We start from the raw sequence: 26,745 nt of genomic DNA on the forward strand, positions 1-26,745 counted from the left end.
CGGTTCCCAAGCCTGCTCGGGCCGGCCCACCCCTCCTTACCCCTCACCGACTTCCCAGCCTGTAAAGGAAGTAGGGGAACCCTTAGCTAAGTTTTGGGGAGATTTCTGCACTTGGAGACCATCCACGATTTTCCAGAATAGGCTCGTTTTCCACCAGTGAGTTCCATCGATTTGGGTAGGAAAATACGGGCACCGTACATAAAACTGTGCGCCAGAGTAACTGTGGCAGGGGTGCTGGAACCGAGTGACCATATGCCCCCAGTGTGGATGACTCTGGAACCGCGTCACACACCGGTTTGGGCTGAGTGACCAAGCGATGCTGGCCGAGACCCCTCTTCCCAAGGTCACTCTTTCGCAGAAGAGCCGGTCCCTCCCCCCACCACAGCCAGGCCGAGGGCCCCAGATACTTTGGAATTTGGCACAGACGATGTGATTTTCCTCCTCCTTTTCACCATCACCGACCAGCTTCTCCTCAAAGAGCTTGGGGGTCCCTGTTCCCCCCCGCCTGAGCCCAGGAGGAGCAAGCTCCTGGGGAGTGCGGCAAAGGCGTCGGGAGCGACAGCCTGTGAGGGGCTCAGAGCAAGGCCCTCCGGGCTCTGGACAGCGCCGGAGAGCTCGGGAAAAGCGGCAGGAGGACGATCCTCTAAATTTGCTCTTTTATTTGTGCACACTGGTCATACATTTAGTTCTAAATGCAATAGAATATGACCCCCCCAAAACCCTTTGTTTTCAACCATATGGGACATTTGAATGAACAGAACCACAAACAGTGTATTCACCTCCAACTGGCAACATTTCCCTGCATTTGCTTCATCTCTATTTCTTTTTTTTTAAGACTTTATTTATCTTTAGAGAGAGGAAGGGAAGGAAAGAGGGAGAGAAACATCAATGTGTGGTTGCCTCTCATGTGCCTCTCATGGGGACCTGGCCTGCAACCCAGGCATGTGCCCTCAGTGGGAATTGAACCTGCGGCCCTTTGGTTTTCAGGCCAGCACTCAGTCCACTGAGCCACACCAGCCCAGGCTGCTTCATCTCTATATTTGTGTCTCCAAGTGTTTCTCTATGTAACTCCTCTCCCCTCTTCCCTGTGCAGGCCACCACCAGCCTCGTCCAAGACACGCAACCTGCCAGGACCTGTGCAGAGGGTGTGAGGGGACATCGAATTGTGCCCAGGCCTCAGCCCTCCCAGGCGGGTGTTCCCATCGTTACAGGAGAGGCTTAGACTTGCTTAAGGTCACCTGGCAAGTGGACCCCGGAGTCCATTTGTTTAATCAGTGCGTCATGCCACCTCCCACCCGGCCCGCCCGCCCGCCCCACCCTGCCCCAGGAAGAGTGCCTTCCGAGCACTCGCAGAAACTTGGGGGAGGGGCGTGGGAGTGGAGCAAATTGGCTACAGGTGGGCGAGCAAGGCACTGCAGACCACCTGCCTTCTGCTCCTTCTGCTGCTCCGTGGTTGACCCCTCTGCGGCCCACGGTCCCCCACTGAAGAGTGGGGTGCTAGACACTGCCCCTCACAGAAGCCTCAGACCGAAACAGGGAACGCTGAGTGCACGGGGCACCCAGCGAGAGCCCTGATTATTGCTGGGCTGCTGTTACCCCGGTTCACGGGTAGCAGGTGTGACAGAAAGAAGCTCAACTGCAGAGCCATCTGATTGCAGGGTGAGGGGTGGGGTTTGCAGCAACCATCACTGCCCAAAAAACCTTGCGATCTGCAGCACCTGTGAGCTGCCGGGGGCTCGGCCTTCTCTCAGACAGTGCACCTGTGCGGGCTGCTGGCCGCACGGGCTGGTGCCGGCTCTGTGGGCCTCACACCCCAGCACCCCTTCAGATTCCTGGGGGTGAGCTGGCCTCAACCTCCTGATGGCGGTGGGGGGTGGGTGTTGTCACAGGGTGCAGGGCTTCAGGCTACCCTGACTCCACCTGGGCCTCCCTGACCTGGTGTTCCTGCAGAAATGCCAACCACGGAGTGCAGTGCCGGGGGGGGGGGGGAGGCAGGGCCCCTTAATTGTTGCCTTGTTGCCCAGAGGCCTTCGCCATCCCTCCATGTGACAAAGAAGCCCAAGGGGAGCACTGAGACACACCAGGACAGACAGCCTGTTTATTGGGCAAAGATGGCTCTCTCCTGTGCTCTCAGCAAAATAAATAAGTGACCAGATGCTGATATTGTACACTATTTACAGCCCACAGGACCAGCTGGTGCCCACGCGGGGCCTGGCACTCCTCTCCTTAGGCCGACACTGCATTCTCTCAAAGCAATGGCAGGAGCCTGGCCCCAGGAGCTAAACGGAGGCCCAGGGTCAACTTTATTTCGAGCTCGTGGACACGCTGCACTTTTCACAGATCTGGACGGGCAGCACGTGCGCCAGGGATGTCCCATTGATGGCCACCAGGAGCTGCAATTTGCCCAGGCAGTCCCGCAGCTCCGGCTCCGGGTGCCCGCCAAGGTTCAAGTCCACGGGGTGCGGGAGCTGGAGCATACTGTCGGCCAGTGCCAGGCAGCAGATGGCCAGCAGGGAGGGGGCGTAGCTGCAGAAAGCATAGTCCGCCAGGCTCAGCTCTGCTACCGCCTGCGCCAGGGCCTGGGCCTCCAGGGCGTGGGAGACCCGGGCCTGCCCGGCCTCCAAGCGCGCGTGCGTGAAGTGCTCCAGGAAGAAGCTGACGGTGGGCGCGCCCAGGCTGAAACCCAGCTTGTGCAGCACGATGCGCTCGAGGTTGCAGAGCTGCTGCCGGGAGAAGGCGCTACAGCACAGGGCCAGGAGCTGCTCCACGCGAGGCGGGTGCACCTCCACCTGCGGCACAGGGCGCTCAGCCCCCGCGCGCGCGGGCTCCAGCGCCCAAGGCGCACCCCAGCCTCAAACCCGGCTCACCGCCCCCCCCCCCGTCCCTTCCAGCGAGAGGGGTGGGGCTTCACGAGGCCATTACTTCCAGTTAAGCCACCTGCGCTGGGCTTCCAGCGCGTCTTCTCTAACTGCTGCCCAACTGGAGGAAGGTTTGAGAAAGTTTAAAGGGACTGGAGCAGCGGCACTGCAAAGAGCTGTTGGCACTGACCTTGGGGACTGACTGCAGCCTATTTCGGACCTGGGAGTGACTGTGCAGGTAAGGCTGCGGGCGCGTAAGTTCGCAAACGTCCGCCAGAATGAGCGCAGGGAGCCGGTCCCTAGATCGCGTGCGCTAGAGAACCCGGCGGCCAGAAGGGCCAGAAGTTTGGTGCCCGCGGGCAGGTACCTGTTTGCTGGCGAGGAGCAGGGACGTGACCCCGAGCAGCTGGAAGCAGTCCGCAGCCACAGGCGTGGTGGTGAGGAAGCGGTCAAGGGTGTTCACCGCCAGGCACAGGGACTCGAAGGAGAGGCCGAACTGGCGGTGCACAGGGATCAGCCAGCTGAGCAGCTTGCAGCGCGATTCCGCGGTTACCTGCCCGGAGGAGGGGGAAGCGGCCGGCTGAGCCCTGCCGCCTGCGGAAAGCACGGGCCATGGCCACCCAGGGGGCTTCCCCGGAGGAAGAGGTAAAGCTAAATGCGTGTAAACTGGGAAGCGCGGGCCGCTCCGCGGTGAAAAAAGCCGGGCTGGGCGCCAGGACGTCTGGACCCACTCCTGGCGCTGTGCCGAGCGCGTATCACAGTACCTCGCGTAATCGTCTCCGCAATTCAGTGGGGGTGGGGGCTCCCCACCTGCAGAGACAGAAACAGGCTCGGGATTGTTAAATACCTTGCTTTGGGTCGATAGCAGTCCGGACTCATCCTAGAAACCGTCTTAATTCCCCTGCGTGCCACTGCGTCCCCACAACCAGTTTGGAGGCTTCCAAAAGGTCCCTTAAGCCCTCTAGGGCCCAGTTCGCTCCATCTGTAAAGTCTACCCCCTTCCCGCTGGTTCGTGGCCGGGACCCGGCTAGAGCGCGCCGGGGCTTCACCCGCGCTCACCTGCGGCTGCCGCGCCAGCGCCTCCCGCGCATGGAAGTGGCTCTCCCGCGCCTTGCGGAAGGCGTAGCAGCTCTGCCCGTAGTCGCGGAAGGTCTGCAGATCCAGCTGCGCCGACTGCTGGGCAGGGCCTCGCCTCCTGGGGGCCGCGGGGCTGCCCGCGCCCTCCGACCCTGAGCTGGGGGACTCGAACAGGTCGCAAATGCCAGAGTCCCCCGGGAGGAGGCACGGGCTCAGCGGCTGCAGCGGCTGCTTCCTCCGGAGGCGCGGGCGCCTGCTCTTTTTCATCGGGGCACGCAGGTACTGGTCGTTATCTCCTCTCCCAGGCCGGGCGGCGGGGCACGGGGTCACCATGCTGCTTCCCGGCGGCCGACCCGCCACTCCGCGGCAGCGGCGGGCGGGATGCGTATGCCAGGCAGGGTAGGAAAAAAGCCCAGGCGGCGGGGCCACGAGGCCCTAAGTAGCTGCCTGAGTCAGCCTCCACCACGCCCTCGACCTCTCACTGGCTGCGCACTCGCGTCAAGGCGCCGCGCTTTCCCAGCCAAACTGCCGCCTCGGAGCGCGCGGTCCGCGGGAGGAGGCGGGGCTCCCGCGTTAGCGCTGGGCTCTGCGCCGCTGGCCGGGTGCGCGTCCCGCGTTACCCCGGCAACCGAGCGGGGTCCGGGCGGAGAACCTCGTCCGGGGCCACTTGAGGCTCCTGGGCCAGATGGCCGGACCTTCCCTGCCCGCTCTGATCCAGCCCCACGCGAAGGCTGCAGAGACGGCTCTGCCAGCCCGTGGGGTTTCTGCATCGACCCCGGTTCCGCGGCGCGTAGGGTTTTGTTTTAGGCAGGACCCGAGTCGCCAGCGTACCCCCACGCACGGGGCTCTGCGCAGCTGCCACCTCGCGGCCCGTCCCACCAGAGGAGCCTCGCCTAGCGCGCGGGTCTGCGCACTGGCCACCAGGCCCCGGGCAGGCTGGGGCGACTCAGAAGCGCGCCACCCTGTCGGAGGGGCGCATTTCCCGCTTTACCGAATGGTCGTATCTGCTGCCCCTCTGCGGGGTCGTCCTTTGCTGCCTGCTCCCGACTGCAGCGGGGACGAGTCCTCAGGGGAAGTGCGTCTTCCTGGGAAGCCCCAGGAAGCCGAGCTCAGGAGCAGCCGCGTGGGGTGGGGTGGGGGGGCATTCGGGCTGGAGGGCCCTGCTGGTTTGTCCGCAGCGCCCCGCCCCGGGAGCAGGTGGACCCTTCGGGAGACGCGCCCTGGGGGCACCAGCAGCACCTGGGAGCCGAAGCCCAGAGGCCCCGAGAGGTGAAATTACTAGGTGCCGGCCCAGAGCCGGCCAGCCTTCCTCACCCCATTCCAGGAACAGACAAACGAACGAACAAACCCTCCAAACGTGAGGGATCAGAGTGCGAATCTTTGTCCCCAGGAGTTCAGTGGGTTGGGGGCGATGTCTTCTAGGGATGCGGACTGGAGAAAAGGGACCAGTTCGTGTTTTGGGCAGTGTCACCCCCATTTCCCTGCAAATCTGAGCAGAGCCTTCAGTCCCCAGGGTGCGATTTGTGACGGGAGGGGTGCGCGGAGAATCACCTGCATGCCAGAGCGCAGGTGCCAGAACCCCGTCTCCTCTCAGGCTGCCCGGGGCACCGTCGCGGCGGGAGCCCTGGAATCTGGGGGGCCGTGGGGCAGACATCAGACACCCTCGAGGAGAAACGCCCAGGGATCCGGGTTCCCGTGTCAGCCCCGCTGGCCCAACGGTGCAGCGGAAAGAGTCCGGAGTCAAGGGAAACGTCGCCCCCGCGGCGGGTCTCCCCAGGCTCTTTTCCTAGTCTGCGACATGCGCGAGCCAGTGCCTTGGGGGCGACACCCAGGCCTCCTAGGACGTGAACCAGCGGGGGGTGCTTTGCAGCTGTTTGGGGGCATCAGCAACGCCGGGGCACTGGAGCCCGCAGAGCGGCGCCGTGGTCCCGCGGTGCCCGGGGTCGGAGCGAGCCCCCGGCAGGGGGCGCCCGCCCGCGGGCCCGACCGCGCCGTTTTCCCGGACGCTCGCGCCGCGCTTCTTTGCGCTGCGCTCGGCGGCGCCTCGAAGCTGTTTCGCTCCACAGACTGCAGACCGGGCCGCGCACCTGCGAAGGTCGCCGCTCCCGACCGCCCGCGGGGTCTCCGGGGCGCGCCCGTGCTCGCGGAAGGCCGCGTCTGGTCCGTGCTCGGAGCTGCGCGCCGGCGGGACGGAGCAGGCGCCACAGCCGCCGGTGCTGAAGTGCGCGGGGCAGGGAGAGGCACCTCCCGGCGGCGGCGCCCGCAAGGCCAGCTCAGGACGTCGGCGAAATTCCAGCGTCAGGTCGAGAACGAAGGAACCTGCAGGACGGCCCGAAGACGGCACGGGGCGCGCTCGTACCGCAGATTCGTGGCTGTTTACCGGCGCTCGTATTCACCCGGCCCCCGAGCCGCGGGCAGCTGGCAGCTACGGTGGGGGCTCCCGGCCTGCGGTGGACAGACGCCCCCCACGCCCACCCCAGGGCGGGCCGAGCTGACTGGGAGCGGGGCTTGGGGATGCGAGTGTTCCCAGGAGAGGAACAGGATGGGGGGGGGGGGGGCGCGGGTCTGGGGCCTGCCCGACGCAGCAGGGCTGGAGCCGGCACGGAGGGGGCGGGCGGGCGGGCGGAGGCGGGGAGACGATACCCACGCTCACGCAGAACTCGCTGTGGGCCCGGTGCTGTGTGGTGGACTCTGTGTGCTCTGCTCCCTGACTGTCTAAGCCGGTTGATTCCGGATCGTCCTCATTTACAGAAAAGGAAACTGAGGCACAGAGAGGCCAAGTACCGCGCCCAGGGCCACAACGACAGCGAAGGCAGACTTCGCCGGCCTGGCTCCCTGCTCGCCAGCGGCGCTCCTGCCTCAGCGCGATCACGCAGAGCGGGGTCTGCTTCCCGCTTCCGTGAATGTTTAGACTTGACCTAGAGCCACGGGAGAGGCCAGACCAAGGTGAGGGCTGGTCTGTCCCTCGTTTAGAAGACGAGTGTGCCCGGGCGGGGTAGTGCAGTTGGTTGGAGCGCTGTCTCTTACAGCGGAAGGCGGCGGGTTTGATTCCCGGCCAGCGCACTTAGGGCCCAGCCGGGGCGCACGCGAGAGGCAACCAGTCACTGTTTCTCTCTCCCTCAAATCCGCAAACACGCCCTGGGGGAGGGGGGAGGAAGGCAGAAAGACTTCTGTGCCCATCACGGCGAAAGGGGCTGGAGGGGCACAGCGGGGGCCACCGGGGTGCAGTATTTGTGGTATGAGCAGTACGGTCCAAGTTAAGGGCTTTTTAGTTTCCCTAAGAAGGGTCTTTAAAATTAATTTGTTTTCTAATCTCTCTGGGCCCTGGGCCCGGTGCACCCTGAAGGCAGTGGGTAAACCCCAAAATACTTTTCAAATGCCAAACCTAATTAAACCGGGCTTCTGCACTGAGAGCAGCCTAGCCCTCGGCCTGGCTGCTTCTCAGGCGCGGGGCATGATGTCTGCATGGGCGTGAGCACCGCGGGCCCGAGGTGGCCTTGCGTCCCACCCTGTGTTGTGTTCCCGGGTGGGCACCTCGGCTTCAGCGAAGAGCACCCGGCAGCCTGCCCAGCCCCAGGCTGGGGCTGGAGAGGGACGGTGCCTTCGCAGCAGCCCCTTTCCTAGCGAACGAAACAAGCGGGTTGCCACCTGGCTGAGGACAGCTTTGTTCCCGCCTCAGATGACCCTTAAACGCAGGCTTGACTGTCGCTAAAAGTTACCTTCGCTAAAGACGCCGTTTTCTATTGATGTATTTAAGTGCCCAAACTGAGAAGAAATTAAGGTGTTTGAAGTCAGACACATATTGCTGGTATTTAGTAAACAAAAGGCAGGAGTTTTCAGCATTTTTAAAGCCTGACCTTTGTTTCACATGTAAATGTCCATCAGTGTCCACACCTGCCTACCTGCCCGTTCACCTCCGTCCGTAGACACACTCACACACACACACACACACACACACAGCTTCTCCCCTCGCCCACACATGTGCCTTTCCTCCAGGCTCACACCCACCTGTGGCGGCTTGCCCGGCGCAGGTTGTAGCAGGCAGCGACAGTTCAGGTGCGCCCCTCTGGAGTCAAGCCCTGTGGGTTCGAATCCACATGGGTAGGAGGCCGCGCAGCACCCCAGCTCCACAAACTTGAGCAGGTTTTCCTAGTGTTAAAAAAGTGGGGTGGCCCTGGCTGGTGTAGCTCAGTGGATTGAGTACAGGCTTGCAAACCAAAGCATCGCCGGTTTGATTCCCAGTCAGGGCACATGCCTGGGTTGCGGGCCAGGTCCCCAGTGTGGGGTGTGCTAGGGGCAACCACACAGTGATGTTTCACTCCCTCTCTTTCTCCCTCCCTTCCCCATCGCTCTGAAATAAACAAAATCTTTCTTTAAAGAGCGTGGTGGTGAGAGGACTCTGTAAAATTGCCGAGGGTCGCATGAGGCGCGAGGTGTGCTCAGGGTGAGTTCGCCCCTGTGCTTCACTCAAGCTGAGGCGTGTGTCTCTGCCACCCAGGCTGGCTGGGAAAAATAGCCTGTGTCATTCAGTTTGTTGACATACGAAACAGGCCACGTGTCACACATCCGACGCGCGTGTCCGTGAGTGTTTCCAGTAGTAAGGAGGCAGGAGGCCGCTACTCCTGCGCCGGTCCACGGACTCCCTCTGGGACCCGAGGCGGGTCTTGGAGCTGCCGACCTGGAGGTGCGGCCCTGCCGATGAGCGCCCCCTGGGGGAACCACAAGGCGTTTTCCCCCAGTGGAGTTTGTGCGTCTGTCGCGTTCAGACGCTGCGCTCCGTTCCAAGGTTGGAAGGGAGATGTGACATGGGGGTGGGCGTCCCCAGCCGCCACCTGCCCTCCAGGGTCCGGCTCGCAGTGGGACAGAGGAAAACCACAGCAGCCGGGGGCACGGCGATGAGACAGCTCAGGCCCCAGGGCTCTGTCTCGGGGTGCCTGGGAGGGTCTCCCTGGACTGGGGTGGGTTGTGGCAATGCCCCCTCTCTTGTGGCCCCTTGCAGGGGCAGCCCCCCTCCTTGTAGACCCAGAGGGGTTGGGTGAGGACAGACCTCCTGGCCTGCAGGTGTAACATGTGCAGCATTGACATTCACTCGTGCCCTCAGACTTGTTTGGGGCGTTTGTCCTATAGAAAGCAGGGCACCTGGGTGAGGCCCGAGAAGAGTAGATAACTGTCTTGCATGGACATTGGAAAGGAGTGGGCAGAGTGCAACAGGGCCTGGCCACTCGGGGCGGGGGGGGGGGCAAGGCCACGCCTCTTCCTGTGGGAGACTTGCTTTGGGACTTGGGACGCAGTGACCAGAGCGGACGAATACCCCGCCTCCGTGGACCCACTCCAGGTGGCAGCACAGGAGCCACACACAAGACTGGGCTGCTACTGGGATGCGGGCCGGCTGCTGAAGGGGGCGGCTGGGGTAGAGAAGGTCCACTGGGAAGATTGGAGCACAGAGCTCTAGGATGTGGGGCGTCGGCCACGTGGACCAACACCGGCTGGAAGGCAGCCCGGCAGGGTGCAGAGGTGGCCAGACTGCCAGACTCAGGCAGCACACCTCATGGGGGGCAGGAGCTGAGCGTCAGAGAGGTCATGGGAGCAGGGCAGGTAGGACCTTGGGTTGCTGGCCTCCCCCAAGTTCTTCGGCTTCTCAAGGTCGCACTCTTACTGCAGCCTTTCATCAGTGCCTGCGCCCTGAGAGGCAGGCACGGGCACTGTCCCCACTTTGCGGCTGCGGGACTCACAGGGAGAGTGGCCCTGCACTGGCTGAACGCTAAAGGAAGGCTGAGTCTCCGGGCCCCAGGCGGAGGAGCCGTGGGGCCAGGGTGGCTGCACTTCCTGTGAGGAACCCCATAGCTCTGCGTGGGGTGTGGCAGGGCAGGCAGAGCTGCCTCATGAGCCTGGAGGTGCAGGCTGACCTAGCACCGGGGGTGGGGAAAACGGGGAGCAGAGCCTCTGGCCAGAGGACACAGGCCATTGATCGGCACTGTGCCGAGCAGGCTGTGTGATGTTGGGGATCGGCCCCCACTGAGGAGGTGCTGAGAGGGTGCGAGTGCTGGACACAGAGGCCTGGCCAGTCTGCTGCCCGGCAGCCTCGTGGCGGGGGAGCCCGAGGAGCAGGCCGGCCTGGGCGGGAGGGAAGCTGCTGCCGCTCTTCCGCTCTTCTGCCCGACTCCCGGCTGACGAAAAGCTGAAAAGCGCACCCCGCTCTGCACCTTCCGCTGCCCTGCGAACCTCCATCCCACCCGAGGCAGCAGAGCAGACAATACACGCTGGGACGCTGTCATGGAGCTCTCCCGGGACCGGAATGTGGCCGTCCCGAATGCTGTGCTTGTCTGTCTCTGCCCTGCCACGTCTGCTCTTCAGCAAGCACCTACTAAGTGCTGGGCATCGCCCAGCTCTGCAGGGTGGATGAGACGCGCACGGCCCCTTCTCACACAGAGCTGGCGGTGGGAGGTGGGGCGCTGAACCCCCAGCCACGCCCCAGGTCTGTGCAGAGACTTGGCAGTGTGCTGGCTGGGAGAGGGACCGCCGGGCCGCCCTCGACTGGGGCCAGGGCTAGCTTCCTGCTGCTCACAGCCAAACCATCCTCAGTCCCTCTTTCCCTGCTGTGCACCTCCACTCCCCCAGGGAGGGCCTTTTTGTGAAAGGTTGCTTAAAACCCCACACCACCGTTTGGGGAGCAGCAACTTCAGGTGGGGCGGCGGTCCCACCGAGGCCGTCACATTGTCCTGAAGCGGTCATCTGGGGTGCCCTGAGGGCACACAGTGGACTCCCCACCCCATGCGAGGAGAAGCTGCTGGCGGACAGGGCAGACCGGTCTGTCCTTGCTTCCTCGAGCACCTTCCGTCCGCCGTAAAAGAACCCCCACACCAAACTCACAAAGGGAGGCCGCCTTGTCACGCACTTCTCTGCGTTTGTGAGCAGAGGCACCGGGGCCTGAGGCTCTGGGAGCACCCACAGGCAGCAGGCGGGGGTGCTGCCTACCGGCTGCTTCCAGCTCCCGGTGCGGGCTGAAGTGAATGGATGGATGGCTGGGTCGGGGCCCACGGGGTGAGGCTGGCTGTGGAAGGAGGGTCGGGGGCGATGCTTCCTGGCACCTGGGGACGAAGCCCGTTTCCGGTTTCCCCGAGCACCACAGCCTGTGGGTGCGCATGTTTCCTTCTACCCGCTGTTTCTCTGCAGCTCGAGGAAACCCCAAGGGAGGTGTGTCCGGAGCACGGTTTGCTCCGACCCTGTGCGCCCCTGCACCCTACGCGCCCCTGCATCCTGCGCTGCAACGTCAACTCGGGCCTGACACGCCCCGTGAAAATCATGCCCCGAAGCAGCAGTCAGAGAACACGCCCCGCTCGCCCGGGAGGCAGCCGGCCCCACGCCCCGGTTCTGGGAGGTCATCCACCAGCACTGCTGCCGAGTCGGCCCCGCACTTTCCAATGAGTAGCTTTCACTGTATATTCCTGAGCGGAGAAGCGGTGCCTGCTTGTTGTGATGGAGTTAGAGAAACTCCATGGTGAAGAGAGCAGTTTCCTACAGAAACCCCTGGCGTTTGCTGTGTGCTCTTCAGTCTCCTGTGTATCTATGCACATCACACTGTGTCTGTGTTTCTATGTGCACTATTTATTGACGAAGTTAGGACCACACGCACGGTCTGGGTCCCTAATGTACTCTTCATCCTCACAGCCATCCTTCACGGCTCAAATCAGTGGCGGTCAGCGCCTCGAGTTCTGCATGGGCCTGGCCAAACCGCTCCCACCGAGGCCAGGGCCGAGCCACGCCGCTTCCCATCGGCAGGAAGCCGTCTTTGGAGTCCTGCAGCAGCCCCGTGCTCAGGAGGGTCAGTGGGGCAGACCCACGGGGGCTCCCTCCTGCCCAGGACTGGAAGGAACAGGTTGCCTTTGCTTCTGCCCCCAGGGATGAGACCACCCACCCCAGGGTCCCCTGTCACTGGCCATCTGCCTGACCACAAGCAGTGTGTGGTGCACACAGATACACAGGAGACTGAAAGAGTCCACGACACGACTGTCACACTCATGACTTCTAACAGCGGCAGCTCCCCGTCCACCGCGACCTGGCCTTCACTCTGTGGAGCACCCCAGGGAGCTGTGTGTCCAACGAGACACGTCCCTTTCTGCAAAGTGTGTTCCAGGAGCCTGCTGGCCTTGGTTCAGGAATGATGGGTTGGTAAGGATAGGAAGAAGGGAAGGGACCAAAGAACACGCGTGAATGACCCACACACACGCTTGGCAGGGTGGAGGTGGGTGGAGGGGGCAAAGGGGAAAAACTTGGGGTAAGTGTCACGAACAGCAATGAGGGAAGGAAACGTTGGGACACCATGGAGAAAAATACACGGGGAGATGTCTGTCCCCGCCGAGAGCTCACAGCCAGGAGCAGAGACAGGGACGGGCACCGAACACGCTGCCACGACTCCCTGTTCCCGCTGGCCTTGCTCCTCCTGCTGCGGTGCACCCCGTGGACGTCCTTCTCTCCCAGGCAGGCGTCCCCCCTAACCAGCTAGTCTCAGGTCCACCCCCTCACTTTCCACACCCTCGGCCCTTCCCTGGCACACGCCCTTCCCTGGCACACGCCCTTCCCTGGCACACGCCCTTCCCTGGCACACGCCCTTCCCTGGCACACGCCCTACCCGAGCTGCGGAGCTGCCCACTGGGTGCCCACTGGGACTGCGAGTGAACAGGACCCGCTTAGTTCCCCCAGACTGTGGCTTGCGGCAAATAACTCCATTCTTCAATAAAATGCAGAGTGTGTGTACGCCCACCAGTTTCCAAATTCTACTTCCACATAGAAATGAAGTAGGTAATAAAACTTTTTTATTCATCAAGAAATACTGAGTACCTACTATGTGCTCCCAGGTGGCGCTGCCACCTACAGGGCGCAGGCGCCTTTGGGCTCAGGCCTGTTGCTGAGGACTCGAGTAGCTGCTCAGACGTGGACGGGGGGCCGAGTGCTGGGGGGCCGACCTCTGCCGCTGTGCCCACTCACAGAAGTCTGACTACGGTTGGTCTGGGGCCACTTTCTCTCTGCATCGGGGGTGCCAACTCTGCAGGCACGTGGGGCTGGCGCTGGAGGGTGTGCTGGGGGTGCACGGGGACTCTCGACACCAAGTCACAGACACCCCAGAGCAGCTCCACCCGTAAGGCACGAAGGGGCGCACACAGCGGGTGGCCCCCAGGGGCTTGTTGTGAGCGCAGCGGCAGACGCACCGAGTGACATCGTCACTGGAGGGGAAGTGGGACATCACGTGTGCGGAACGAGGGCGCGCCCCCCGCTGCCTCTGCTCCAGCCCGTGCCGTCACTGTCAGGACGGGAGAGACTTAACGGGGACAACCTGCTGTCACGTGAGTTCACAACTGTGCCTTCATCTGTATTTCCAAAGCAGGGGGCCCTGAGTGTCAGGCTCAGTGGCTATTCTCTGTCTTAATCAGCTCTGTTATGAGCTGCAGGATCTTGTCATCTGCATGGGAGAGAAAAGCAATCCATCAACAGCTCATTTCCCAGTGTGCACGTCTGTAAACAACAGGCACGCTTCGTTAAAACACTCGTTTAAATTAAAGCAGAACCAACACTGATGACAAAAATTCTGCCTCACACCAAAAAATGTGTTTGCTGACCTGACAAAAAAACAGGAATAACTTTGATGTGTCCACCCCAGACATCCGTGGTGTGGGTGGCTGTCATTTCATTCGGCCGTCTAAAGGAAAGGAGGTCCGTGCCCCCAACTCCGCAGCCAGGTGTTGCCAGGGTTTCAAGTCTCTGCCGTGCACCAGGTGAAAACCACTGCCCTACAAATACCGCTTTAACTGCTGCTACAGTCACACACCGACTTTGGCAAAGTGCAGGAGAAGGCCCCAAGAGAAGATGCGACTGTTCGCCCTTTGTGAGGAGTCACTTATCAAAAATCCCTGTACGAGAGCCTGCTAACTTCCCACCTATGCAGGTGCAGCTGCTCTGAAGGCTGGGTGGGCTCCTCAGAGAGCCTGGACTCCCCAGGAGGGACCGTCCAGGGGACTGTCACCACTCTCTCCCTCCACCCAGGGGAACGTTGCCACTCTCCTCGTCTATTGGGGAGGAAGCAGATGGGAGCGGAAGAGGGAAGGGCTTCCCGGGAAGGGGGCTCACAGAGGTGTCAATGCGAGGAGACAGTCTCGCCCCACAACAATGGAGCCACATCCGGTCATCACAGAGACAGACCACAGAAGCCGCTGCTTGCCCAGGAGGTGTTGTTGACAGCTGCCCCAACACTGTGACCTCCTAACCACTCCCCGGACACTGTGATAACAGGGCGGCAGGACTAAGAGGCTGCAGGGCTGACTGGGTGCAGTGGGGACTCGAACCATGGCGTGTGGCCGGATGCTCCTGGGGGAGACAAACCTCCCAGCTGCCCTGGAGTAGCTGCTGCCCGAGGAGTAGCTGCAGGTCTAAGGAGAACGGCGATTTTTACCGGAGGAGGAGCAGAGCAACCAGCCAAGAGGGGCTTTAGCTACTTCTTTTTCAAAAGCTTGGCATTAGTTATGCCCCAGCTTTTCTCCCTATAAAGCCCAGGAGGGCAGGGCGCAGTGCACGGCAGACTCCCTCCCCAGCCAGAAGCCGTGCTTCATCTCGGGTAAGCCCTGCTCCCTCCCACCAGCAAAGGGAAACACTGAATTCTTTTACGATTCACCTGTCTCCACGGGAGGTGGAGGCCCCACCCGACCTTTGCTGAGGCCGGGCTGTGACGCACAAAGCTCCCTGAGGGACAGCCGCGCGGACAGCGATGGCGCACAAAGCTCCCTGAGGGACAGCCGCGCGGACAGCGATGGCGTCTGGTTTCCAAAAGCCAGGAGAACTACACGGCCCTCAATCATCTGCCCCGCCACCCGCTCGGCAGTGAGAACCGCCGGGACAGTTACCAGTCAGCTCTTAAAGCCCCTAAAAGCAGAAAACCCAGAGGCAGGTGCTCCCTGGTGCGAAGCGAGGGGGAGTCTAGGGAATAACCCCTCTCCTGAGCACCGGACCTGGGTCAAGCCTTTAGACAGGCCTCCCCGTTCGCAAGGAGCAGAGACGCACGTTAGCTCAGAGCGTGAAGACACACCGACCACGTCCCGAGTGGGGGGGGTCCACCCGGAAAGCTGCCAGTTTGCCGCCGTGATGTCACTCAGAATGCAAGCGGGGCGGGGGGGGGGGGCACGTTTCAGATCGGACCAGAAACCTGCGGGGCCCCAGGCCTCCCAGGAAGCAGACCCCGTGTATTCTGGGGGGTCTTCGGACCGTGTATCTTCACAGCTGCTGGGACCCCCTAAGGATCCCCTCATGCCTGGCCAGTCCGGGGCCCTGTGCCAGGCGCACAGGAACCGCAGCGCCTGCCGCGATCTGCGGGAGGCTGCTGCGCTGGCTCCATGGACTCAGGGCTCCACACCTGTGAGGAGGGCGGGGCGGGGCAGGGGGCGGGCCGGGAGCCTCCCGAAGGTCCCTCGTTCCTACGGTTTCCAGTAACCACACTCCTGGTTTGCCAGTGTACTGACAAGCAGAACAGCCTGCCGAGCTCAGTTCCACCCCCGTGTTCCATGGAATGGCCAGGCACGCAGAGGTGAGGGTCGGGGGCTGAATGAGCTACGGGGGTCTTAGCAGCACTGTGTGGCTGCGAGCAACTGTCTGTGGGTCTGATGGGAGTCAGCACTGGACACATTTTAGCGACACAGTTTTAACCGCCTGGACCTTCGGACCCCAGTGTTTCCGGGCGCACTCTGACACTGCAAAGTGTGCTGCTCCTACCGACGTTAGGTCAGACACTTACTTTCAAGGGACATCTTGGGGTTTTCAAGCTTTTTCTTGAGGACAGAATCGATGAGAACTCGGAGCTGCTTGAAAATGACGGCTATCTTCACAGGGGCCTGTGGAGAGAAGCGGGCGGTGGAGGCAGCTGCTTCGGGCATGTGAGCGAGCGCCATGGATCTAGGTCCTCGAACCTTGGCTTTGGCCCAGGGCATTATGGGAGAACACAGGCAAGCTCCTTCCTGTAGCTGAGCTACACCAACCTCAATTTCCTTACTAAGAATCCACGAATTTGACCACGTATTTAAAAACAGCATCACCGAGGCACCGTTTACAGCCATAAAAAGGTGCTCATCGTAGGTGCACCATTCAGCGATTTGCAGAAAACGCGAGAGCGGTGTGGCCCAGCGACAGGACGCTGCCACCGCCTCAGCTTCATTGTGAACTGCACTGGAAATGTCTTTCCTGCCCCTGGCCTGGACAGACAGCCACCTGGGGCTCCCTGGGTGACACGTGCCTGCTGCGCTCAGGTCGGTGGTGACAGGCTTGCAGGGGAAGCCTCCTGGCTGGTGGCAGAGGCCAGCCTAGCTTTCCCAGAGTTTCCGGCAACACGCAGGCATGGACGAGCATGGCTCTGAGGGTCAGGCCGTCCTCGGGTCAGACTGTCCTCCTGGTCTCACCAGGAGCGGTGGTGTGACCCAGGAGAGCCACTTCTCACTGAGCCCGCAGCCCCACTACAGAAAGGAGGCCGCACTGCTGAGGCAGCTCCGCGCAGCCAGTGGCCACTGTCACTGGGAGCGAGCGTGGTCTGGACAGCCATGTGGCTTGATTTTCAAATTTAACAGATTTAAGACCACACAGGCAAGATACAATAATCTACTTCAAGGCAAATAACAGGGAAAAGTGATACACATGCCAAAACGTTTTTAGAAGTCTCCCAGCCACACTGGGAGTGGGAGTTCAGTGGCGGCGCGCACCTGAAAGTAGATCCAGCCATCCACGGACAGCAGGCGCTCCCGGTGCTGGACCTCTATGTCGCCGCCGAAGAGCAGCACAGGGAATGGGGAGATCAGCGTGGTCTCTCTCAGGTGCACCCTGGCGTACCGCACCTGCGTGGGAACGACCAAGGAAACAAACCGTCACAGCGCGAACGCGGAAGAGACGCGTGCATCAGGGTCACGCGCGCGTCCCCGAGACTCGGCACAGGCGGCCTGAGTGCTGTAACGCCGCGTGTGCACAGCCCCCTGCGTGCGCTGCTGCCACCGCCTGGTGGGTTCCTGATCTCCAAAGGCACTTTGAAGGCCTGCCGGAGTGCTGGGCCACACGGCGTGGGCAGAGGCGGGTCTGCAGTGGTGGGCGGCGCAGCACGGAGCCCACTCCTGTGTCGCTGCTTACTGATCGCTGTGTCGTTTTCCACGCACGCCGCCCCACACCTTGAGCCCGTATAAGACTGACAAGCACCTTCACGCTGCTGACGCTGCATTGATTAGCGCAGACGAGAACTACGCTACAGTTTCACGGGTTCCGGTGTCCGGGCCAGTGTCCAGTGGTGGCCGTTGGTCGGGAACTTCCCGTTTTACATTTACATGTGATGGTAGGTGGGGCTGAAATCACAGGTCCCTGATACCCTAACAAGCTGACTTGGGTGACTGTCCTAGCTGTGACCTGTAAACGTGCGGTGTGACATCATCTCAGGGCAACACCAGGACTCACACCGTGCCCCATGACACAGAGGTCTCCCAAAACCCCTTCTTTGGGAACGCAGCTGTGAGGGCCCTTCCCTGCTGAGGGAGGGCCTCAGCGAGACCCTGGGGAAGTGACACACCACCGGATGGCGTCTCTGCTGCCTTCTCTCCACTTCGAGTGCAGCGGGTGGTGGCGGTCCCCACAGAACCCTTTGTGTTCATCGATGAATACGGGCTGTTTTCCACCGAGAGACCATGTGCATCCCGGGCACGAGTGTGAGCAGAAATGAGCCACTCGATTTCAGAACCAGCCGCCCCGCTGGCCGAGTGGGGACAGGCTCTGGAGCCCCACCCGAGCGCTGTGGGGAGGAGGGGCGCCTCACCTTCTCCTGGTACAAGAGCCAGCCATGGGTCTGCAGGGCCCGGTTCACTGAGGAAGGGTGCACTTGCGCTTTGCCCTGAGCGGTCTCCACGACGCAGGCCAGTCTCTCCGTGACATCGACCGATTTCGCACAGATTATCCTCCCCACGTTGTCGTAGAGCCCGGCGGCCAGGACAGCTTTCAGAAGGGCGATCTCTTGGAAGGAAAGGGCCTGGACCGCCTTGCCGCCTTCCCAGCCACCAGCAGATGTGGACGGTGAGAACCCCGCCGCCCTCACCAGCTTTATCAGCTCCTGCTTTACGTCCTAGGGGTCGAGGGAGAAAGAGACAAGGCCAAAACTGATGAAAAGAGAGAAACTGCCAAATGGCCTTCCGATTTGCATCACTGTCTCCTGTCAAAACTGGGTGATGCCAAGCAATCACCCACGTCACCACAACCCTGATTAAATTAGGGAGGACAAGGACCCCGGGAAGCTAGGGACTAACGCGTCACCTGCTTCCGCCACCCCGAGCCGCTGGGTGTCAGAAACACGCAGCTGTCTGCAGTGGGAGAGCGACAAGAATGTGGCCGAGCGCACTGTCGCTCAGCACGGTCCCCAGGCAGCCGCCTCCCCCTGCAGCTCCCACCGCTGAGCCGCCCTCAGAGCAGAGCTGGGGAGAGGCCAGAGGGGCCGGGCGGAGACTGCAGGGCCTCCCTCACGTGTCTCTAGGAGTCTCGCCTTGGTTTCCTAAAGAACTTTGAGAAAGTTAACTGACAGCGACTTCATTTACCCCAACACTGTCACCTAGGTCAGGAAAGGGGGACGAATGTACCGCGATGGAAGACGAGCTGACTTTGGGGGGCGGGCACAGTGCAAAGCACGTCTGATGTATCACAGAACGCATGAACCCACACGGCCCTATTAACCAACGTCACCCCACACACTCAGTGAAACAAATGAAATGCAAACTGGGACCGAAAACCTTCTCCTGCTTTCGGTGGCAAACCAGCTAAAACTCTACAGGAAGGATGAGCGTTCTTCACAGCAAACAGGACGCAGGCAGTGACTCGGCAATGTTTACATTTAGGATTTCCCTTAGGTGTCTGGTTGGGGGCTTAGGCGGCCTGGGACCTGGGTTTCGGGGGAGGAAAGACCGACAGACGGCTGTGGCCACAACACAGGGCTGGGAAGACAGGCAGCGGGAGGCCAGGAAAGGCTCTGGGAAGGAGGGGGGCGGCGCGGGGTGGGGGGCAGCAAAGGAGTGTGGTGGGGTCCCAGTCAACGGCCTGAGGGGGCTTTTCTTCGGTCCACCCCCCCGCCTGCTTCGGGAAGGAGGAGGCCTGGTCCCCTAGAGCGGTCCCTGCTGTCGTCCTGGCGTGACGCTAGGTCACAAGAAGGAATGGGCTGAATTATCCAGGGAGAGTGCTTTGAATGGTTTAGGACGTGAGCACAGGAAGAGGACGGATGTGAGACAGACCCCTCACCTCAGGCCACTCATGTCACCTGGCCGCGCTCGACACCGAGCCCCATGGGCCAAGAACCACAGGACGCCGGCCTGCGGAGGAGCCTGGCTTTCCCAGCACCGTCCTTCCACTGGATGCCAAGGCAGCTCCCACTGGCGGGCGGTCACTCCCAGAACAAGGCAGCGCCAGACTACTCAGACCGTGTGGGAAGGGCTTGGGGGAACCCAGAGCGGCTCTCACTGTCCAGAGGTGACAGTTTGGGGATGAAGAAACAGCCACAGAGCATGGGAACCCATCAGATACATTGAAGTCGCTAGGGTCATCATGACTTTATAGAAGACAACGGTCACGTTGTCAATTGCCCCCTGTGGCAATGCTCGGGGTCCACTCGTGGCGGGAACTGCTGGGGAAAGGGAGAGTCCAGCACCCGCCCCGACCTCCCTGCAGAACTGCGCCCTGGCGCCCCGACACTGACAGGAAAAGCATCTACACCAGCCCAGGTCCCCCTTCCTCAGGACCCACCCACCCCTCGGCCTGGTGGCCCGAGTGGGGCGGCTGTCCTGCAACTCACCTCCAGCGTCAGCAGCGCGGTCCGGCTGAGAAAGTGCCTCCGGCAATACGCCATCTCGGAGCGGTAGCCGCCTTCCTGCCGCGCTTTCTTCCACCTGCAGAGACACCGTGACGCCAGTCCCGCCTGCGCTCTGGGCAAACTCCCTTCCTCAGAGGCCCCCGAGCATGTGCTAAGTTACCATCACGTACAAGGAGGGTGGTCTGCTAGTAGGGGCTACCGACTGTTTTTTAGAATTCAACCACAATGCATAATTTTTCTGTTTATGTATTGCAGAAAATTAACGTCACGTAATACACACGTAACACACAAATACATTGCTCTTAAGCTTTAGAAAGTGTCATTAAACTATGAGTCTGCAGTACAATTAGTTATGCCTTGAAAGATGAGCCAACTAAAAACAAGTCTGCAACTTAGTTAGGAGCTTAAATCAAGAAAGTCAAGGACGCGTGTTGAAGCACCGAGCAGCCCCGGCCTGGCGGCCCTGACCCTCACTTTACCCCAGGTACGCCTTGTAGATGGTCAGGTGGTCGGAGTCCGCCACGGCCAGCGCCGCCTTGGCCAGGTCCGCCTCCTCTTTCCGCCCGATCGGGGTGGTGAAGGGAGACTTCTCCGTCATGACCGCGGCGAGCGTCGCCTGCGCAGAGAACCCAGGGGTCTGTGGTCAAAGAGGGCACACCACGGAACTGCCGCGCTCTGGGGCCGCGTGCTGCCGCCTTCGGTAGTCCCACGCTTCGCGAGAGCAAGCGCACGTCCATTCCAATTTGGAACCTTTAGTGTCACTTTAGGGAATTTAGGAAACACACCACTCTGTGTTCACACTGTCTCTGAGAGACAAACGGGACTAAGGGAGTGACCAGCGGTCCGCCCAGGGCACTCGCTCCAACACCGCAATGCCCGCCGCACCCCACGGCCTGCAATGCTCTTCGATTTCGATGCGGGGTGGGCAGAAGCAGCCTTTCAGTTGTTCGGTGAAAAACAATGCAATGCTGAATGAATGACAGTGCAAGAATAAATTGTCTCACATACTCACAACTGTAAACCTACTCTTGCCCCACGCTGTACTTGCATGTGCCCTGACTGGGAATCGAACCAGCGACCCCTGGCTTCACAGGCTCAATCCACTGAGCCACACCAGCCAGGGCAGGATCTATTTCTAATGCTAGAGAAAGAGAGACCCGAGAGAGTCGCACTCCCTATCCGGCTTCCGTAGCAGCCTCAACTGGCTGTCCCAGGAGGGGCCACGGCGTGGCAGTGCCGGGGAGCTGCCGTGGCCCGGCTGAGGCGGGGGCCCAGAGAGTCTGGCGGAGGCAGGGAGCCTGGTGAATCTGAGACGCCCTGAGAAGCGGAATGGCTGGCGCTTGCCGGCCTTTAGGAATTTTAGATCTGCAGCTGGAGTCCTTGTGGCTGAACGAAAGCAGAGACTGACCCCGAGAGGCAGGAGGAAGAGCCTGTTTGGTTCTGCACAGGCGGGTCTGTGGGCACCGAGCTGCCCAAGAGCAGCCCACCGCGGCAGTGTCCGCCCGGTGCGCTGCAAGAACAGACAGAACGCACAGCACCGCCTGTCCGGTCTGGGCACTGACCTCTCTCCCATCGACCGTCACACAAAAAATGACAGCAGCCAATTCAACAGCCACCCAGTGCAAAGGAGTCAAAATTACACCGTTTTTTGCCGGGTCAGCAAAAACGGGCTTCTTGGTGTGACACAGAACTTCAGCAATTAGTCTGCGTGCCACGAGAGGAGAAAGGCTGGGAACCAGCGGTCTACTGCCCCTTCAGCCAAACACACACTGCCCGTGGGACGTCTCACAGCAACATCCAGACAAGCCAAGCCCACAGCCTACACAACAGCACCCGCAGCCCACCTAAGTGGACAATATACTTTCCTGGATATAAAGTTAGCCATTCAAAACTTCTCATTAATGTTAGTACATTCTAGTTAGTTGGAGAACTGAATGAAAAGTCAAAGGTTATTCCCAAACTTGGGAATTTCTCAGCCAGAGTGGACTGTCAGGTGCAGCACGGCAGCACCCTGCTCTTACCACGGGGTCCAGGCAACCAAATATGGCCCCGAAGATGAGCATCTTGCCGATCTTGACGTTCACGGGCAACCCCGCAAGGTGCTGGCCCAGGGGAGTCAGCTTGGGCTCATTTGGTTCACAAGCTCCAATTTTTCGGAGCAAATGCATCGCGTTGCTGATTACTTGAGGCTGAGGAGGGTCCAAGGCCTTGGAGAGGAAATCCTCGGGAGAGCCAAGGCGGCAGCTCTGCAGACAGAAGGGAGCGGCCGCGTCAGCATCTCCGCGGGGAAGGCCGGCCGAGGCGTCTCCGCGCTCTCCGGCAGCACTCCGCGCGGGGAGGTGAGCGTCTGGGCCCTCTGCCTCTCCCTTCACTGGCAGTGTGTGCGCGCGCGTGTGCCCTGTGCGGAGTGTTAGGGGTGGACGGGGTTGGGGGGGCCTCCAGTCCACAGGCTCAGCCTCTGTACCCGATTTCTACGGTGAGAAAACCTGAGAACTGAAGGGCGTGGCGGGTCGTTCTGACTGCAGAGCCCTCGACTGGGCCAGGGTGTCCCAGTGTCAGCTGGTGGTTTCCGTGGGCCAGACACCTGACGTCTGGGGGGCTGTGCGGGGCACTGCACGAGGTTTGGCAGCCTCTCTAACCCCACCCGAGAGATGCCTGCAGACAGAGCCCCTGTCTCGGTGCACAAGGACACCCCCGGCTGAGAATGGCCAGTGTGGGACTGAGGCGTGTGCTGCCCTGGGAGCACGGGAGCCTGAGTCGGGACCGCAGCACAGTGGGGTGGGGAGGCCACTCATTCACAGCGACTCCCTAAAAGGCTTGAACATCCGGAGCAATATGAGGTAAGTTCGGGTCTTAATCTTGTTTTCTCGAGGCGGGTGAAGAATAAGAAACTCATCCTCCTTCCAGAGGTGTTACCATGATATGAAGACACAATTCCTCCAGAGGCACACGCAAGATTTCAGGGACAGAGTAGTCCATGAAGCCTTCAAACCTGAAAAACCAAACGGCAGCAAACGTCACTCGCGTCCTTGGCCACCACGCCGCACTGCCCGCGGGTCCTCACGCCCGGCGCCGCGCCGTACCTCTCCCTCGTGTACATCCGGAAGCAGACCCCGTCGCGGACCCGGCCGGCCCGGCCCTGGCGCTGCAGCGCGCTGGCCTTACTGACGAACGTCTCCACCAAGGAGCTCATCTGACTGCTCTCGTGGTACCTGAGAGACAGGCGGGGAAAGCGTCACCCACTTGACTCAGCCTCCAGAAGAGCTGGGGCCTTTGACCCGAGATCAGGTTGACGGTAACTGAAAAAAGCCCACTGCCATCGTGGAGCAGCGTTTCCCAAACCGTGGTTCACACCTGGAGAACTCAGCAAGCACTGCACACCCACTCGCACGCGACTCTCACACCCACTCGCACGCCGACTCGCACACTACCAGGTTAAAAGCTCGGGCCCAAGGGGAAAGAAAACCTGTCCACCTCAGCCTCCCACGCTAGTCTGACCGTGGCACCTTCCTGATCTCGGTGGAACGTCTACCAGCTCTGCAGCGGGAACTCCTCGAGTCCCGAGAAGTGCCGCTGTGGCCACCACAGCTCGCCGCTCTCGTCACAGGACGCAGCAGAGCCCTGGCAGGCCCCCTCAGAAGCTGCGCCGCTGACACCCAGGGTCCGCTGTGCGCGGGAACCTGTGCTCCCTTCCAGAGAGTGCTCCGGCCCCGCACTGCTGGGGGCGGCGCGGTGTGTGCAGACAGTGCAGACGGCCATGTGGCCCCGGCCGACTGCGCGGCACGGATGTGCAAACAGCTGCAGGCGCGGCCTCCTTGGCGGAGGCTCAGCTCAGCGACCCACTGTCCGGTGCCTGCCCGGGCGCTTCCTGTCCCGAAATGCTCGCCCTCCTCATCTACATGTGGGGAGGCTGACGGTCACGACCGGGGGTTACGCTGTGTTACTTGCCTAAGCTTATAGATCAAAGATTCAACTCTAACTGGAATTCCAAAACCCATACTCGTTTTTATAATCTCAAAACAATGCTTTTGTGAAGCGATTTACTTCACAGACCAACGTAGTACAAAAAGGCTCTGAACATTCTCTCGGGAATGCTTGTCTGGGAGCAGAGGCCCACGGGCCGCTGACGGGGGAGCGGCGGCAACGCGAGGCTCCACACTTCGAATTCCCTGCAGCTCTGCTCTGGGCAGAACCAGGATATTTGAACATCCCCTCACCAAATCTGCAACTTCCCCTAGAAATTCGAGAGCCCCACAGGCTTTCCTGGTTAAAGACGCCCTGACCCGGGAAAGTCAAACTCACTTATTCTCCTTGGTCCTGCCAGTGTCGACCACAAACACCACGTCTGGAATGGTGATGCCAGTCTCTGCGATGTTTGTGGCGAGAACGACCTGGAGGCGAAGAGAAGGGGAAGCGTTTAGGGAGTGACTCCCAGCAACACGCTGCCACGAGGACCACTCACTGAGCTCGAGTCGGTGAGCCTAGAGCGTGGATGTCAGGCCCGGCCGGTGCGGCTCAGCGGGCTGGGGGCTTGGCGCACGCTTGGGTCGTGGGTTTGGTCCCCGGTTGGGGCACGTCCAGAAGGCAACCGCCCAGTGCTTCTCTCTCACCTCGACGGTCCTCTCCCCCCACCCCCTCCACTCTCTAAAACCAATAAGCATGTCCTCATGTGAGGATAAAAAAGTGAATTTCAATGTTCACAAAAATTCACAATCCACTCGGTATTGCTGTGTAATTTTAATTTGTTCTAATTAGTTTCATCACCTTGGCTTGCTGGTTAAAGTTACAAATTTTTTTTCCCATTCTTTTTTTTTTTTAATTTTTAAAGATTTTATTTATTTATCTTCAGAGAGGAAGGAGAGAGGGAGAGAAATATCAATGTATGGTTGCCTTTCATGTGTCCCCTGCTGGGAGTTGGCCTGCAGGGAACCAGCCTGCAACCCAGGCATGTGCCCTGACTGGGAATCGAACTGCGATCCTCTGGTTTGCAGGCCCGCGCTCAATCCACTGAGCTACACCAGCCAGGGCAAAGTTACAAATTTTTTTTAACATTTTATTTATTTATCTTTAGAGGGGAAGGAAAGGAGAGAGGGAGAGAAAATCAATGTATGGATGCCTCTTGTGTGTCCCCTGCTGGGATCTGGCCCGCAACCCAGGCATGTGCCGACTGGGAATAGAACCATGGTTGTTTGGTTCACAGGCCCGCGCTCAATCCACTGAGCTACACCAGCCAGGGCATAAAGTTAAAAATTTTTATTACAACAAAAACATCATTTCCTAACTCTAGCCAGGCCCCCTAATAGTGGCCCAGGCAGAGTGCAAAAAGGTCGAGAAGCCACACAGACCAGCGGTTTTCTAACTGTGCTCTGAGAGCTCCAGGGGCCCCAGGGCCCTGCCCCTGAGGAAGAGGAAGACCAAGGGGACTGGGTTGCCCAGGGCCACAGACGGGCAGCCGCTCGGGTGTGGGCCAGCCCCTGCAGGAAAGCCCGGGCTCTGTCTGGGAGCGCCGTGTCTCCAAGGCTCCTGCGCTGTGCCATTTTCCCCACTGACAGAGGTTCGAAACCAGAGGCACTGCCCCCAACCTACCAGTCTGTGTGTTACCATCACAAAGAACAAAACATCAGGGGTAAGGGCCAGCAGCCCGGACAACAAAGGCCTCCACCTGGACTCCAGCAGCTCCTTACCCCCAGCATCCCTTCCAGTGCCTGCTCGGGACAAGCCAAGATGTTGTTTTCACAAGCAACAATCACGACATTCCTCCTAAAAGTTCCGTCCCTCGGATAAGGCGTCAGTGGCCAAACGCTGTAACCTAATGCTGGGCTCGCCTCTGCGTGTGCCAAGCCGCAGCACCGCTGCCGTCACTGGGCCACTTCCATCGGTAACTGCCTCTGAGGGCCAGTCCCGGTGCCTCCCCCCGACCTTCTCGGACAGGTCACCCACAACGGGCTGCACTGAACTTTACCTTCCTGACGCCTGGAGGCGGGAGTGTGAACGCTGCGGCTTGATCTTGGGTTGAAAGAATGGAATGCAGGGCTATCACTTTATATCTGAAAGTTAAAACGACAGTTCTTAGCAAAAGTTTTTCTTTAGAGCACACTGCAAAGAATCACAAAATGTATTGGCAAATAGAAAACAATCTGAACATTTTTTATCATGAAAAATTTTAAACACACACAAAAGTTCTGACAACGATGCAGTGACTCCCCATACGTCATTGACAAGAAAGAAGTTCGATGTGCATTACATGGAGTAGAGGGTTCACTGGGTTTCGGGACAACGGCTGCTGTCCAGTGTAACAAAGCACGGAGCAGGCACGCTGCCCACTCGGTGTGTGTGGGTTTGCACACCCAGTGGGCTGGGGAGGAGTCACCATCCTGCTCTCACCCACAGGACTCTCTCTGCTTCATTACATGAAAAAAACGCAACAGCCCTGGCCGGCGTGGTTCAGTGGATTGAGCACCGGTCTGCGAAGGGAAGGGTTGCCAGTTTGATTTCCAGTCAGGGCACATGCCTGGGTTGCAGGCAGGGTTCCTGCTGGGGGGCACACAAGGGGCAACCATGCACTTATGTTTCTCTCCCTATCTTTCTCCCTCCCTTCCCCCTTTTTCTACAAATAAAAAAATAACATCTTTTTTTTCAAAGAGTTTTCATGTATGAAACCTGTTTGTCCTTTAAAACCACCAGGAATATAAGCACTCAGATCTGCAGTTACCGCTCGGAAGAAAACCTCCTGTCGGTGGACAGGAGGTCATACAACTGCTGGATGTGAGCGAGGCCGGGTAAGAAGATCAACACCGCCCCTTCAGTGTTTTGGAACCGGGGGCTTCTCTCTGCAATGTCAGAAAGGACGTGCCACTCAAAGTAAGCAGACAGACAAGGCACAGCACAGGCCGCATTAACAAAACTCCGCCCACATTACCAAAACTCCGCCCACCAACAGGAAGTCCCATCAGAGCC

General features: G+C 60.3%; 2 protein-coding genes across 2 annotated transcripts in view; both read right to left on the minus strand.

Moving 5' to 3' along the window:
• Positions 1 to 2,079: 2,079 nt before the first annotated feature.
• CCNO (cyclin O) lies at positions 2,080 to 4,336 on the minus strand. The gene is made up of 3 exons (XM_037038533.1): positions 3,918 to 4,336; positions 3,226 to 3,411; positions 2,080 to 2,789 (listed from the first exon to the last, which is right to left on the minus strand). Exons 1-3 carry the CDS (start codon positions 4,266 to 4,268, stop codon positions 2,304 to 2,306), a joined length of 1,023 nt encoding a protein of 340 aa, XP_036894428.1. The 5' UTR covers positions 4,269 to 4,336; the 3' UTR covers positions 2,080 to 2,303.
• An 8,414-nt stretch (positions 4,337 to 12,750) lies between these two features.
• The window catches only part of DHX29 (DExH-box helicase 29), a 36,293-nt gene continuing 22,298 nt past the window's right edge, over positions 12,751 to 26,745 (minus strand). The window contains exons 16-27 of the mRNA XM_037038544.1: positions 26,501 to 26,618; positions 25,751 to 25,835; positions 24,091 to 24,179; positions 22,872 to 23,000; positions 22,705 to 22,780; positions 21,810 to 22,034; positions 20,268 to 20,404; positions 19,771 to 19,864; positions 17,758 to 18,060; positions 16,667 to 16,798; positions 15,712 to 15,808; positions 12,751 to 13,392 (exon numbers count right to left, since the gene is read on the minus strand). Of these exons, the coding sequence (XP_036894439.1) occupies positions 13,337 to 13,392; positions 15,712 to 15,808; positions 16,667 to 16,798; positions 17,758 to 18,060; positions 19,771 to 19,864; positions 20,268 to 20,404; positions 21,810 to 22,034; positions 22,705 to 22,780; positions 22,872 to 23,000; positions 24,091 to 24,179; positions 25,751 to 25,835; positions 26,501 to 26,618 (1,541 nt within the window). The 3' untranslated portion in view covers positions 12,751 to 13,336. The remainder of the gene's footprint in view (positions 13,393 to 15,711; positions 15,809 to 16,666; positions 16,799 to 17,757; positions 18,061 to 19,770; positions 19,865 to 20,267; positions 20,405 to 21,809; positions 22,035 to 22,704; positions 22,781 to 22,871; positions 23,001 to 24,090; positions 24,180 to 25,750; positions 25,836 to 26,500; positions 26,619 to 26,745) is intronic.

This window comes from Sturnira hondurensis, unplaced genomic scaffold (genome assembly GCF_014824575.4).
Source record: "Sturnira hondurensis isolate 20B ecotype Veracruz unplaced genomic scaffold, ASM1482457v3 Scaffold0024400, whole genome shotgun sequence".
In the NCBI taxonomy this organism is placed as follows: domain Eukaryota; kingdom Metazoa; phylum Chordata; class Mammalia; order Chiroptera; family Phyllostomidae; genus Sturnira; species Sturnira hondurensis.